This window comes from Nannobrachium achirus (genome assembly GCF_963921795.1).
Source record: "Nannobrachium achirus genome assembly, chromosome: 6".
Lineage (NCBI taxonomy): Eukaryota > Metazoa > Chordata > Actinopteri > Myctophiformes > Myctophidae > Nannobrachium > Nannobrachium achirus.
Window position 1 is genome coordinate 42,392,711 of NC_137815.1, and position 14,970 is coordinate 42,407,680.

Sequence of the window (14,970 nt, forward strand, 5' to 3'; positions counted from 1 at the left end):
CCAGAGGAGTTCCTAGTACACCAAGTCTATCACGCCTGGAAACAGGCAATCGACTTATGAACACATCCTACCCTCCTTTTAAGCCAATGAGGTAACATTTGTTTGCTTTTTCCAAGAAACACGTTATTAAGACTTTATGACAGCCTAATCCATCATCAGCCAACGACAGCTGCAATCAAACATTTTTAATGAGAAAACCATTCGCTTACGCTGGAGTGCACTGTGACTTTTAGACAGGACAAAGGGGTGTGAGTTGGTATGCTGAAAGCAGAGCTACAGGAGAAAATGGACTGACAAAGGGAACAAGACCAGTGACATCAATTCATAAATCAAATGGGGTTGCTGCCTCTTTGAAGATCAAGACTTGACTTCCCACAAGATCTCAGCAATAGCTTAAGTAAAATATACTGTTTGTGTACTTTTGAGATGTGATTTATTATTATTTTTATTTTATTTTATTTACTTTCTTTCTTTTCCTTTTTTTTTTAGATCCTTTTGCAGTAGGCTAGAATATTAGGTTTTTAATACATTTCTTCACATGTATGGCCTATCAATATTGACTTATATCCTGGTGTGTTTTTTGTCAGCAAACATTGTTTTGAAGATGATAATGACAGTTATGTTTTGAATGTTATACATTGATTTGGGCAGTCATCTTCCTCACAACTCAGTGAGGAATATATTCAACTGCTAAATTGAAGCTATATATTTAATCTAGCCAATATCTTTGTTGTTAATGATACCACAAGTTTTAATTCGGTTACATCTTCACAGTACAACAGACAGTACATACTAGGCATACAGCTGTACATCTATATATCTACTTAGGCTAGCTATTGATAAAATCTGATTGTGTAATAACAGTCACAAATCCTCAGTAACAGCCCTTAAGAATGGAAACAAGAATCACGGTTATCCATCCTCAAAATATCTGAACTGGCTATATCATCCAAGGCATCTTACTGTATATTTTCCCCTCCTGTTTTGCCCGTCTCTCCATGTCACACTGCTGTGTCTGTCTTAGCGCGCTAGTTGTTACCACATGGCTTTTATCCAAGTGGAGGCGCAGAGAGTAGAGCTCAGGGAGAGTGGGAGCGCAGTTGCACGTTATTCACAGGCTGGTACAAGATACCGTCGCTCTGCTCCCTCTGGGATCTTCTTTTTATAGACTTTACAAACCAACTCACACAACGCGGGACCAGAAATTTCTCCCTTTCTTTTTGCCCCCTCACTTCTTCTCAATTCTATCGCCTCGGGTCAGGCTTAACCATCCCTTGTTTTGTATAGCCAATTGTTGCTGTGCATCATCTCAGGAGCCAAAGGAGGATTGCCGCTGTTCCAATCTAGATCTGTGAGTAAGACGAAGTTACCAGTCTTTGTGTTTATTTGGATAACTAGTTCATTACCCTGATCTCCCACGGAGGATAGGCTGTGTTTGTTTGTTTTCTTTCTTTCAACCTGTTACCAACCAGACCCTTTAATTTCAGGGCATGATTGATGATGCTCTTTTGCCACTTAACTAAATATTTATTGTACATAATCAGGTTACTTTCTAGAAAGGGCTACATCCCTGAAATGGAGTTTGTTAGTCTGTTAATGGAATTGAGGTGTCCTTCAAGTTTGATTTTACCTCACCACTATTACAGGGGAACCTTTCAGTCTTACACTAAGTACAAAGTCCTATTCAGTCACATACTCTAAGATAGGGCATTTAGCACAGTATAATGAAAATAGACATTAACAAACAAGAGGGAAAAGATCCTTCATCAATTATGGATTATTCACATTTATTGCAGCCTAGTATTCCGCACCGTGAAAGGAGTAGAGAACTAACTGCCAGTTCATTCCACTCTGGGTTATTCCCCTATCTTCCCATTTACAGCTACAGGTTATTCAATACCCCCCTGGTTGTTGCTGTTTTGTCTATTGAGTGAGCTTAGGTTATAGATGTTGGTTAGTAAGGTTGGTGAAAAGGAAAATATTACATTTGGCAGGAACAATACTTTGAGGGAGTTTTTTGATGAAGAACGGAAAAAAGCTAAATATATTTCATCACCTTCCACCAAGATTTAAACAAAAATAACTACAGTATGGGCTATGGATGCATGTTTTTCTATGTTTAATGCTACTGCAGCTAAAAGTGGATACCAACAGATGGCATCCTCTTGTTAACTTGGTACTATACTATACTGTAGTGTGCTATACAGTACTGTACTACAGTATATATACTGTACTATATCATACTATGCTGTACTATAGGCCTACCATAGATACTGTACATATAGTGCTTGTATACTATTTATGTATACTTAGCTTGTCAATCATCACAAAAGTTGGACATTTCACTCAGTGATGGTATGGCACTCCAAACAAAGAAAGTGATCAATTGGGGGGATCCTTTCTTAGTAATTATTTAACCGGTGTCAAATATTAGCTGGAAATCTTTCAGTCAACTTGAACATTTGCTTTTCTTCTGCATGGAGAGTGATGTGGGCGGGGTTTAGCGCCATGGGGACAGTCCCAATGACTCCACAGTGCCAGGGAAGATATATAAATCCTCTAAAGTCACTGAGTCCATTTAAAGGTCTGGTTATGAGGTCACATCCATTTTGTTTTCAATCCATCTTTACTGTCCTCACTCAGCGGGCCGTTGGAGCGTCATGACAGCAGAGAAGAGCGGGCCCGTTGTAAACGGTAAATCGGAGGACAGCAGGGACGAGGAAGGGTCCGACACCAGTTCGGACAAGGTATTCTACAATGAGAGAGGCCACTGGAACAATAAGATCGAGTTTTTCCTGTCTGTGGCCGGAGAGATCATTGGCCTGGGTAACGTCTGGAGGTTCCCCTACCTCTGCTACAAGAACGGCGGAGGTGAGATGAGTTCTCTTATCTGTCAATTATAACTGACCTAATAAAGCAGGTTACCTGCCAAAGAGTGGAGAAGGTAAGACATTCTTCTATCTGCTAGAACATTAGAGACTGTAAGACAGCTTCCCATACATTTGCAAGAACAATCGAGAAAGAAAGTCAGGTTCCCATACGTCTACATTCTACAAGAACATTAGTGGAAGTAAAGGCCTGTCCATAGTATCTCCAAAATGTTCGGTGAGTTGGACTTTCTGACGTTCCAATTTCCGAACTCTAATTCGGTCTAATGCTTTTCAGAAGTCGCGAGTGACGTCATTTTGTAGTCAAACCGGACCTTTTGACTGAAAAGTCCGGTTTTGGTCAAAGTATGGACAGGCCTTTAGACAGGTTCCCATACGTCTGCTTGAACATAGAGATGGTAAGACGACAGGTTATCATACATCTACTAGAACTTTAGAAGAACATGTATGACACTAAGACAGGTTACCATCTACTAGAACTTTAGAAGAACATGTATGACACTAATACAGGTTACCATCTACTAGAACTTTAGAAGAATATGTATGACACTAAAGGCCCTTTCCCACTGGCCCGATAACGATAACGACATGTCGGTGTTCACGTCAATTATGTTGGCATAATCGTTGTGGTGTGGACGCTACCATCCACTCCCATCCACTTCAATTATTTTTTAGCTTATCGCACCACAGTGGGAAAGGACCTTAAGACAGGTTCCCATACATCTACTAGAACATTAGAAAGTAGGACAAGTTCCCATACATCTACAATTTACAATCAATATACAACTAGGCATATACTGTAGGCCTATTGCAGTGAATGGCATCTGGCGTATGAGCTGGGCAAGGTTTCAGCCTAATCCCACTGCCACTGACTTCCATTGCAAAATTACTTAGATATTTCAAAACATGCATGGAGGTTCTTTCTTGACGTCGGCTACTGGCAGTATGCTCAAGAAATGTAGCGCTGATCGGTCTAGCGGTGTGTGAGATTAGCTCAGACAGACAGACCCTTTTCAGCTAGGCTTCTTCTCCACTACGCTACATTCTTATGGTATAATATTACACAATCTCTGTCTCTGTCGTACATAGTAAAATCCTGAGTTTCTTATGTATTTATTACTAGTGCAGTAGTAGTTGAAGCAAAAATGAATACGCTGCTGCATGCTGCGTTGTATTTTATTTTATTGTTTTAATTAACATTGAATAAGAAAGATATGATAAACCAATATAGTCTAAATATACATAACATTGTGATTCAGCAACTTTTTTTAATTTTTTTTTCCTTCATTCAATTGCCAGTCTAGTAATCTTATCTGTAGTAGTCTCTTTGGTCGGGAGCTACCATTTGACATCAGTCATCATGTGACCCACAAACTGTATTATGCAAATAAAGAGTCACTGCTCTATGCTATGAGGGCTGCTGGGTTCCATCTGGGGAAACTGGACGACAGGGGCATTTCTACCTAATAGACCCCATGGACAGTCATTTGGGATCATTATGATTATAACTAGAAAGATACAATTCTGCTAAATTGCGAGTGTGGTTTCCTATTTATTGATAGCCAAATTGTCATGTGAAGCTTGACCAATCCTCAAGCTAGCAGCACTCTTCCATTGAACTCAATGGACTTACTCGATAATGGTGACATCACCATCTGAATGCTACTTCCTGATTGGCTAAAAGTTTATCTAGAAAGAAAGAAAGAAAGAAAGAAAGAAAGAAAGAAAGAAAGAAAGAAAGTTAAACTAGAACTATAGTGTTTTGCCCCATAGGCAACCACACTAATAAGTAGGAAAATGAGCCTATAGATGTTATTTAGGGCGGAGATGTCCTTTAACTTACAACTGAATTCAGAGAATATTTTAAACACATATTCCAGATCCTGGTATTAGACCAACGGTACTTGTATTTTATACAACATTCAAATGGCTATTTTAGCACAATGCGATATTGTAATAATGCAGGTCTGCCAGTGTTCCTGCTTTTGTAAGATGCATGTACTGTATTCTCAACCTGTCCTGCACAGTGAAATCCTCAGGGTTAATGTGTTTAACCTGTGTTTGTGTGAAGGTGCGTTCTTCGTGCCGTACGTCATCTTCTTCATATGCTGTGGTATTCCCGTGTTCTTCTTGGAGACGGCCTTGGGTCAGTTCACCAGCGAGGGAGGAATCACCTGCTGGAGGAAGGTCTGCCCGCTGTTTGAAGGTAACCAGCAGCACACACTTGCTTTATCTCTTCAGTGTGTTGTATACAGTGGTGGGAAAAGTATTCACATTACTTACTTAACAGAACGGGTACACATTATTGTGTATCATTATTTCATGCTTTAACTATTGAAAAATAGCAGATATACAAGCTCACAGCGCGGCACTGAGTGCCGCGCTGCGAAATTGTAGATCTGCTATTTTTGAAAATTTGTGAAAATTATGAATTTTGACCCGATTCTATAAGTGTCTTTTGAATCCTTCTAATGTTTCTATGTCAGCTATCTGGCTAGCCATCGTCAAAGAAAAGGTCCTTTTCACTTAACTGGAGCTCAGTTAGTCTGTTCTTGAGAGACTATGTCAGTGGTTCTCAAACCTTTTCATGTGAAGGACCACCAAAATGATATTTATTTGGCCACGGACCCCCATCTCAAAATATCTTGTTCCAGGGACCACCCAGAAGCAAAGTTTTAGTTACAAACGTACGCTTTGAAAATACATATATTGAAAGATTTGCTCACATTTTCACGACTTTTTCAAAAATTGCAGATCTACAAGCTCGCAGCGCGGCACTCGGTCCCGCTCTGTAAGCTTGCTATCTGCTATTTTTCACTGGTTAAAGCATTCAATAATTTTTGGCATGGGTTAAGTAAAAGTATCAATACTGCAATGTAAGTAAAAGTCTGGAATACAACATATACTTGAGTAAAAGTACAAAAGTATTGGTATCAAAATGTACTTAAAGTACCAAAAGTAAAAAGTGGTACTCATTATGCAGAATAAATAAATAAATAAATAGCAGAAAATAGCAGATGTACAAGCTCACAATGCGTTGCATCGCAGCTTGTAGATTGTTAGCCTTCTCAGTCTTTTTCTTTCACCATTCTGATACAAATCTCTTCCTACACCTAGGTATTGGCTATGCAACCCAGGTGATTGAGGCCTATCTAAATGTCTACTATGTGGTGATCTTGGCCTGGGCTATCTTCTACCTCTTTCAATGTTTTACCACTGAGCTACCATGGGCCAGCTGTGGCCACTACTGGAACTCAGGTAAGAACTGCTGGGAGAAGGGAGAACAGTGTAGTGAGACTTTCCTTGTTTTACCCTCACATGGTCGTCCTTTTATTGCTGACCAATATGCCCATATATGAGCATTCCAGTATATATATATATATATGGGCATATACTGATGACAAGTCAGGGATCTCCATAAAGGGACACAGACGGGTACACCTCCAACACTATGACTCAGACATATTGGTGGGATCTGCAGTGAGACGTAGGTGTGAGGGCTGAACTCTAGTAAAGAAAAATGGCATAAATACGCGAAATCCTGGCACTCGAGGTAGGTTTGAAAAATGTAAAGGCCTCAAGTGCCCAGTCCTGGATTATTTATGCCATTTTATCTTCTCTGGGCATATCTCCTCCTCTCTCCTTATAGTATTCGCTTCCCTTCCCTGAGCACTGGTGAATTGAGAGCTCCTACTACTACTTTGTCTCTGTCTCTGTCTGCGTGTACCCCCCCCCCCCCCCCCCCCCCCCCTCTCTCATTTAGATTAGTCTGGGATCACTTCACTTTTCGGGTTTGTAACCGGTCTGGAGCGGAAACCACAAAACGTCATGTTGTAGTACTCAAAGGACTACAATTTGCCGGAAAGATCAGACCGGATTCAGTTTTAACCCCAAATATTCCCCTGCGCTCAAAGACACACTTTTAGGGCCTACCTAATAAACTCCTTGATGCGGAGTAGTTTTGCTTTTGAAAAATTCGTTTGGTATATGCATCGTTTAGTCCAACTTTTAGCGACTAGCAAGACTACACAAGGCTACTCGAGCATTTTAATAGGGATTGGGGAAACAAACGGAGGGAACCAAATCAAAGCGACGCCGCTTCTTCTAGTGGTTTCCGCGCTCTAGGCGGAAACCAAACGGCCTGTTGTGAAAGAACACCAGGCTTTTTCTCAGAAAGCCTGGTAGGCGAGGTTACATTTAGATTGAATGTGTTGATCAGCCATTTTTAACCTGGCAACACACTGGCATACCCTTAGGCCTACACTAATATAGGCAACTTGGATGAAAACCCATTTGTTATCACCATATTGTAAACGGTGTTGTTTTTCTAAAGCATGTCTCTCTGTTTCCACAGATAACTGTGTTGACGGCATGACAAATTATACCAACTTTACAAACCCCAACGCCACCTCTCCAGTCATCGAGTTCTGGGAGTGAGTACATTATTTTCATTTTATTTTCACCTCATTCATGCAGACAAAATCGTTTCTATTTCAACGCCAGGGCTACAGAGGACCAAAACAGTATAGTTGGATAGTTGTGACTCCTAACCACATCATGGGGAAAGGAAAGGCAGTATTTATGGGAAAGTCTTGCTACCGGTATGTCCGCGTCGGCAGGTTATCTTTTCACCAGGTTAACATTCACCTGTGTCGAAAGAATGTACCGTCGAACAGATGTTATGTAGCAATATCGACACGCTCCCGTATTTACATGTTTCTTGGGGAGGGAAAATACCTCCTTTATTTATATCCAAATAAGAATGTCTTATAGGACAAGATAAGGATACATGAGTCTCTCCCAAACACAGCACAGGCTCCTCAATAGTTGGAGTGTCAGTGTAATGCAATTTTACTTACTGCCCATTCCTTAGCTTACCTACAGTATTTTATGTAAATGATACTGTACATGAAGGTTACCCTTTGGTTCTGTGAATAATGTCACTATTTATCCCATTTTGACAGAATTCACACAGGTGTCTCCCAGGGCTCTAGACTTCCTTTTTTTTGCCTCTACACCAAATATCTTTGCTGAAAATAGCCAATCTACAAGCTAGACCTTCCGTCCATACTGTATACAGTATATGTGGCACCCCAAGTCCCTAAAGCAATTAACCGTTACAGCGGGGGCCAATCTCTGCAGCTTGTTAGCCTGAAAAGCAACACAGCTGATAGAATGGCAGCCTCAGTTGACTGTGTCACTGACCCTGCTATAACTTTTCACCCAATAATTAGCCGTCCCTTTTCATATTCTGTGTCAACATGCCACGGAGGGCCAGCTGTCTCCCAGCTAGACCCGTGTGTGTGGCAGCGAATCAGTGCCCTGTCAGCGTGCTATGCTTACCACACTTCCTGTCGCTCTGCCAGAGGATACACAGTAAAATCCGGAATGTTAATTGAACACCAAACACTGACCGCGGGCCCAGTGTGAACCACAGTATGCCAAGGAAGACATGTTGCACTGTACTGTATGTACAGTGTGAACAGAAAATAGAACTGTAGACTAGAGTATCTCCCAGGAATTGCTTAAAGGAGTAGTTCACCCCCAAAATGCCTTTTTTTCCTCTCGATTACTCACCCCACTTGAGTTCAATAATAATGTTTTAGTTTTTGTCGGATTCCTAAACCAATAATTTGAGGAGACTCTTTGTAGGCCCATTGAATCCGGATGGAGACCCAAATGCATTTGGAATCCGGAATAAATGGGGGTACATTTATTATAATCAAATTATTGGCTTAGGAATGCGACAAAAACAACAATTGAACTCAATTAAGTCTCCATGGGGTGAGTAATCGATAGAAAAAAAGTCATTTTGGGGGTAAACTACTCCTTTAAGATATTGTTGCAACTTGTAAATGAATGCCTTATTTCGTCACACTACAGTGTCTCACAAAAATAGTAAAAAATAGCAAATCTCTTGAAATATTAAGCTCATTCAACACGCACGCACACACACACACACACGCACGCACGCGCGCACACACACACACACACACACACACACACACACACACACACACACACACACACACACACACACACACACACACACACACACACACACAGGGGCGCTGGAAGTGGGGTGCTGAGGGAGCTGCAGCTCCCCTGGTGGTGGGGAGGAGAAAAATTCATTTTTCGAATGATAAAAATAAAAATAAATCTTTTTTTTCTTTCTTTTTTTTTCTTTTTTTTTATATAGGCCTATATATACACACACACACACACACACAGAGCTATATTAAAACAATAATGTATTTGACTTTGGGGAGTAAAATATGTTGAAAAAAGGTGTTTGATTATCACATGGTCACCTTGCCACCTCCGGTCAGAAGGGAAGTCGAATTTAAAATTTGTTTTAAAATAAATCCCGCTTTGATGGCACACCAAAGTCTATTTATTTGAGAACTAGAAACGGTCTGTATAGGCTCATTGTTCAAACTAATACCGTTGTATATGGGGAATAAAAAACAGTAGAAAACTGTTACAAAAATAATACCCGATTTTGTAGTGTGTGCGTGAGTGACTGTGTGTGTGTGTGTGTGTGTGTGTGTGTGCGTGCGTGCTGTGTGTTGCACTGTGTGCTAAAATAACTATTAACTAATAACTATACAGCTTCTTGTTACACCGTTGAGCGGGGAATAAGCACCCGAAACCGTAATAAAAATAACCCAAAACCGGATAAAAACGTGAATTTTCGGCGTGCGGCCAGAGGCCACACGCATGAACTCCTCCAAGCTCAGCTCCCCTTGGGATTTGGGAGTTCCAGCGCCCCTGCACACACACACACACACACACACACACGCACACACACACACGCACACCTCACTCTCCCCATCCACTGACCAGCGACAGGGCTCCTGTTGGACCCTGGGCTGTGTGTGGACAGCCACCAAGAACATGTCACTATGATCAATGGCTGGTCAGGAGCTATGGAGTGTAACTCAGTGGCAAAGCATTGGCAGCCTCTGTTCTTCCTCCCTCTGTGCTTGTCGCCCTGGCCGCGAGTCAGGGAACAGGAAGTGCATGTGCGTTGTTGTCAGTTTTACCACCAGCGACAAGCCGTGATGTCATCATCACTGGTGAATGAAAGTCCTTGCGTCAGTCACGCTACGGTTAATAGCAATAACCACTTCAGAGGGAAGGACTTCTGCAATGGCTGCACCTGTGCATCGCTGTCGGGCAGAAACCTCGCATGATCCATATATTGTATATTGTTATATTTTATGTTTAAATGAATGCCCTACTTCAATGGTTTTCAACCTTTTTATTATTCATTCGCCATTTGAGCCACAGACTACCGTTTGATGAGATTTTGCCTCTCAGACCCAAAACGTTGAATATTTTGTTGTCATTGGATAGGATTTTGTCCACAATTGCATGCTATATTGAGGTTGGCACCGCATAGGAGAGATACTGTAACAGGCAAAACGTCGATCAAAATGACAATTCTTCTACATTCTCTAAATGTGTAGACTTTTCATAAAGTAGGCTAAGTAAAGCATCCTCCCCTGTAAGTAACAAGACAATCTTGTGAAACAAATGTCGCCACCCAGTCATTAAGGACGATGATACACGAAAGAAGAAGAACAATAATTTAACTCTTGAGGGTCAAGAGTTAGAGATCTATACGGCTCCATTAATTAATTTAGCTGGGGACCAACTGGAACGGACCAGTGGTTGAGAACCTCTGCCCTATACTTCATTAAACATGTGTTGCACAAAAGTAGTTTATTTTTAATTTTACAATAATTATAAAAAGGAAAGGTTTTGGGCATACTAGTACAAGGTTTTCGACCCGACAGAAATGATAAATTCACAACATGTAAGCTGTGTGACATTTTTCAGTTTCTCTACCTGTGTGTGGTAATATAGACGGCGAGTGCTGAAGATATCAGATGGCATTGAACACATGGGGGGGATGCGCTGGGAGCTGGCCATGTGTCTGGCTCTGGCCTGGTTCATCTGTTACTTCTGCATCTGGAAGGGACCCAAATCCACTGGCAAGGTAAGACAGAGCATGTCAGCTGTCCACAGTGTGATTCTGTCCAAACAACTGATGCTTCCAATTCACTGAAGCTCATGTTCGGCTGTTGATTAAATTAAATAAAACAAGGTTTCAGCCCGATCGGAGCCCTAATGACCTCCATGATGAAGTTGAAGTTAAATAGTTCAAGAATTAAATACTGCACGTGTGAAAAAAAATCAGTTGAGGTAATTCTGTGGCTTACTGGCAGCATGCATAGAACATTTGACGAAAATCGGTCTAGTGGTTTACAAGATAGGCACCGGACACACACACAGACTCTTGCATGCACACACACACACGCTCTACTCTCTACTCTCTACTCTCTCTCCCCCTCTCTAATAGAAGGCTACTGCTAGTGCTAGGACTCTGTCTCTTGTGAGTTAAAGGATAGGAACGATCTCAGCAGAATTGTTTGTGTGTACCGGTATGTGCATTTGCATGCATGTGTATTTGTCTCTTAGCTGGGTGCCGGAGAGAACTATTTACTGTGTTGTTCCTTACATTAGTATGAGAGACTTCTTGTTTGGAGGTTACATTTCTGGGAGCCGGGCAAGACCAGAAAGGAACACATTTTCAACTGGGGTGTGCTTGTAAGCCTTACCCACTTTTGAAGTAGGCCTACATGTTGACCACAAAGCTAAAAGCTTTTGGTTGCAAACCCACACCCAAAAGAGTGTTGCAGCCATTTAAAATATACATATGTGTGCTTTCAAAGTAAAATCAGTCAGAGGCTAAGTGCATGCATGTGCACACAACACAAAACGGTGGAAAATGTAAAACCAAGCTAAGAAGGAAGCAATGCAGTAGTCTGAATCGGAAACTCTCTTGTCCTCAAAGTAACTCTTTGGGAGGACTGCACATTCTCCATTGTAGCCACACAGGACAAAGACAGAAGATGGGGAGGCTCTGCCCCAACGCTTCTTTATCGTTGAACATCCTCTGTGACCAGCAGTTGGGGCTTTTGCAGTTCACACCTCGCCTTATTCGTTCAGCAGAAAACTCCTCAAAGATTCAGTGAGCCAGAATGAGCTGCTGGGAGAGGGAAAGAGGGAGTGATAGAGAGAGAGAAAAATTAATGGGCCCACATTTTACAGGACGAGGGAGAACGGACCAGGCAGTGATGCCTGTATCTCCCTGAAGTGTCTTGTTTGGATGTGAAGTAAGAGGAAAGAATGCTTCTTCATGGCTGGGCTTTAGCGGCTGGTCCAAGATTGATTCCTGCATTCAATGGAGGAAAGTAGAGCGTTCATGAGGAGCATGCAGAGTATTCCTTTCTTCCCTCCTCCTCCTCCTCTACTCTCTCTCTCTCTCTCTTACTCTCTCTTGCTCTCTCATCTTCTATGAGAAATTACCACAGCTTTACTTGAGAGAGAGAGAGAGAGAGAGAGAGAGAGAGAGAGAGAGAGAGAGGGGGGGGGGGGGGGGGGGGGGGGCGCGAGAGAGATGCTTTCTTCTATACAGAGCCCCTCAGACCATTGAGCTACCCTCCGTTAAGCTGTTTGCTTTGTAGGCCATGTTTGCCAGCCATTCTCTCATTTAAGCCCCCCCCCCCCCCCCCTCTCCTCCCCGTTAGATTTACAGCAAGGCAGGGGCAAGTTTGACCAGTAAATTTTCGGGGTGGCTTAAACGTGCCCCCGCGGTGAGCTGGAGGAAGCACGAGGACCATCAAGAGTTCACATGGAGATGGAATATGTTTCTATTCATCTGCAGAGAGAGGAGAGAGAGGAGCCAAGCAGTGGTTTAGGATGTGTAATCGTTTTATTAGTCTAATTGAAGAAGGGATGAATCGTGCGGAAGACAGGTTTTCCCACACTCTCCCTGCAGGCCCCACTGGGATTAACAGAGCTTGCCGTGTCCAGGCTTTGTTTTGCTTGAGATTTTTCCATAATTAAATTACGGTACCTGTAATTTGTCTTCTGCATTCAAGCAGTTAGAGGTGGTCTTGATCAATGACACTTCGATGCAATGTCGGGACGAGCGAACCGCAAACTTTATGATTCCCAGGTGACTGCTATATCTACTGAGCCCCAGCAAAACGGTTATGCAGGATGTAAGATGGAAGGCAAATTCACTGATCAACGAAGATATCTTTGTATGAACCACTGATTATTATAGAATGTGTATTGTGTGCATAATGTATGTGCACTGTCCACTGCACACTTTATCATGAAAGTGCACGCCTACACTAGACTAGAGTATTCTCTTCACATAAACTTGCCTTGAATTCACATAGTGTTAACAAGCATTTTGACTGTCCTAGTCCTAGTAGTCACACATCTAAGTGTGAATAGAACCTGGGGGTGGGGGTGCAGATTAATGAGCTCAGTATATCAAGTTCCACTACAGTAGCTAAAAACAGTTGCTTACATTCAAAGCCCATTCACCAAACTGCTGCTTAAAGTACAGTAGTATGACCTTGGTCATCACCTGGGTAATTGGAGTGGTCTGTAGGTGTACTGTACTGTATGCATACAGTATGTGTCTGAATGTGAAGTGTACACTTGCCCGTATGTCTGAATAGCCAATGGCTTACTCTTTTGTGTCGCACCCTTTATTTGCACACGCGTGCACATATGTGAATACCAATTTGCATTTGTGTGTGTGTTTGTGCAGGGCTGTGTGCGTGTGTGTGTGTGTGTGTGTGTGTGTGTGTGTGTGTGTGTGTGTGTGTGTGTGTGTGTGTGTGTGTGTGTGTGTGTGTGTGTGTGTGTGTGTTGCCCCAAGCGGCACATTTTCCCACACTGCCAGCATCAGTCTTCTGAGCTCCTCCTGTTTAAGAGACGATGCCAGAACAGCCTTCTTTTCTTCTCAGCCTCCCGGCTTGGCTCTGCTTTGGCTCTGTTCTGTTCTGGCCTCAATTGGACTTTGACTGGGGGCCAACGAGCCAGGGGATGTACGTTGCTCGCGGCTCGGCCTTCCAAGAGGCCTGGCTCTTTGTCCGAGGGGGTTACTAAGAGCCTTGAACGCAGTTCTGCGAAAACCTGAATAGCTGGATAGAGGAGGAGCCATGGTTTGAGAGTGGGTTTACAAGTGTGAGACTGTGTGCCGCAGGTATTGGTTGTAGTCGCTTGGAATGCTATGTACGCGGCTGAATTCAAAGCTATGCATGATAGCCACTAAACACGAGTATTCTCAGATGTCAAGCAGACTGATGGCTGATTTACGCCTGACTTATGCATAGTTGTGCTGTGCACCATTCTGTCGCGCACCAGAAATAGACAATCTACAAGCTCACAACATATCATTCTGCGATGAGTTGTGGGCTTGTTACATCGGCTATTTTCAGCTGAAGGCATGATGCCAAGTATAAATCAAGCTTTATGCTTTATTGAACACCCATGTTGCTTGCTGGGAATAGCAGTTTTCTGCTTTATTTCAGACAGGAGAGTGTAGAGAAACCAAGGGCAGAGAGAGACATGCCAGACAAACTCGGGTCCTCTTGCGCTCACTAGGAGCATATGGTCTGTGAACTAACTGGCTGAGCGACCAGGCACCATCTGATTTTAAATGTGATGCTTGCTTGAAAATCTGTTATGTTTGGCAGTAACTATTAATGTATCTTAAGGTTCTGTGGCCACTGTGACCAACTGAACTCATTATAGCTGTGTTATAAGGCATAGGCTGAGCAACCAAAGCTCACATGGTTAAATAAAGTTGTCCCTTCAGCTGTAGATGGAAGCCATGTTTGTGAAAATTAGTTATGCGGCTGTGGCTGGCCTGGTTAGGCTCTGATGGAGACAGTGATGAATATCACTTTGACACGCCACAGCCTAACACTGCTATTTCTGGCTTTTTACCCCCTTTCTTCCTCTGTATTTTCAGCAAGTGTGTACTGTGAACATCTGTGTCAGTGGCATAAGTGCTCTTCTCTGTCCCCTAACACCTGATTTATACTTTGTAGCATGCCGGTATCTCACACCAAAAATAGCGAATCTACAAGCTTGTAGATCGGCAGTGTTCGTTGCGAGACGCAACACAACCAAGCGTGAATCAGGCTCAACTCAAAAGTCTCTTAGCTGTGCTGAATTTCTCCTCCGTTCTCCTCTTCCTCCACAT

At 42.5% G+C, this 14,970-nt stretch overlaps 1 protein-coding gene across 1 annotated transcript in view; it reads left to right on the plus strand.

Annotated features, from left to right (window-relative positions):
• Positions 1–1,227: 1,227 nt before the first annotated feature.
• Positions 1,228–14,970, plus strand: part of slc6a11b (solute carrier family 6 member 11b) — a gene marked incomplete at its 3' end in the record, with an annotated part of 29,984 nt that continues 16,241 nt past the window's right edge. Inside the window, exons 1-6 of the mRNA XM_080727379.1 lie at positions 1,228–1,351; positions 2,644–2,871; positions 4,960–5,094; positions 6,006–6,146; positions 7,243–7,321; positions 10,761–10,893. Coding sequence (XP_080583505.1) covers positions 2,661–2,871; positions 4,960–5,094; positions 6,006–6,146; positions 7,243–7,321; positions 10,761–10,893 — 699 coding nt within the window. The 5' untranslated portion in view covers positions 1,228–1,351; positions 2,644–2,660. The remainder of the gene's footprint in view (positions 1,352–2,643; positions 2,872–4,959; positions 5,095–6,005; positions 6,147–7,242; positions 7,322–10,760; positions 10,894–14,970) is intronic.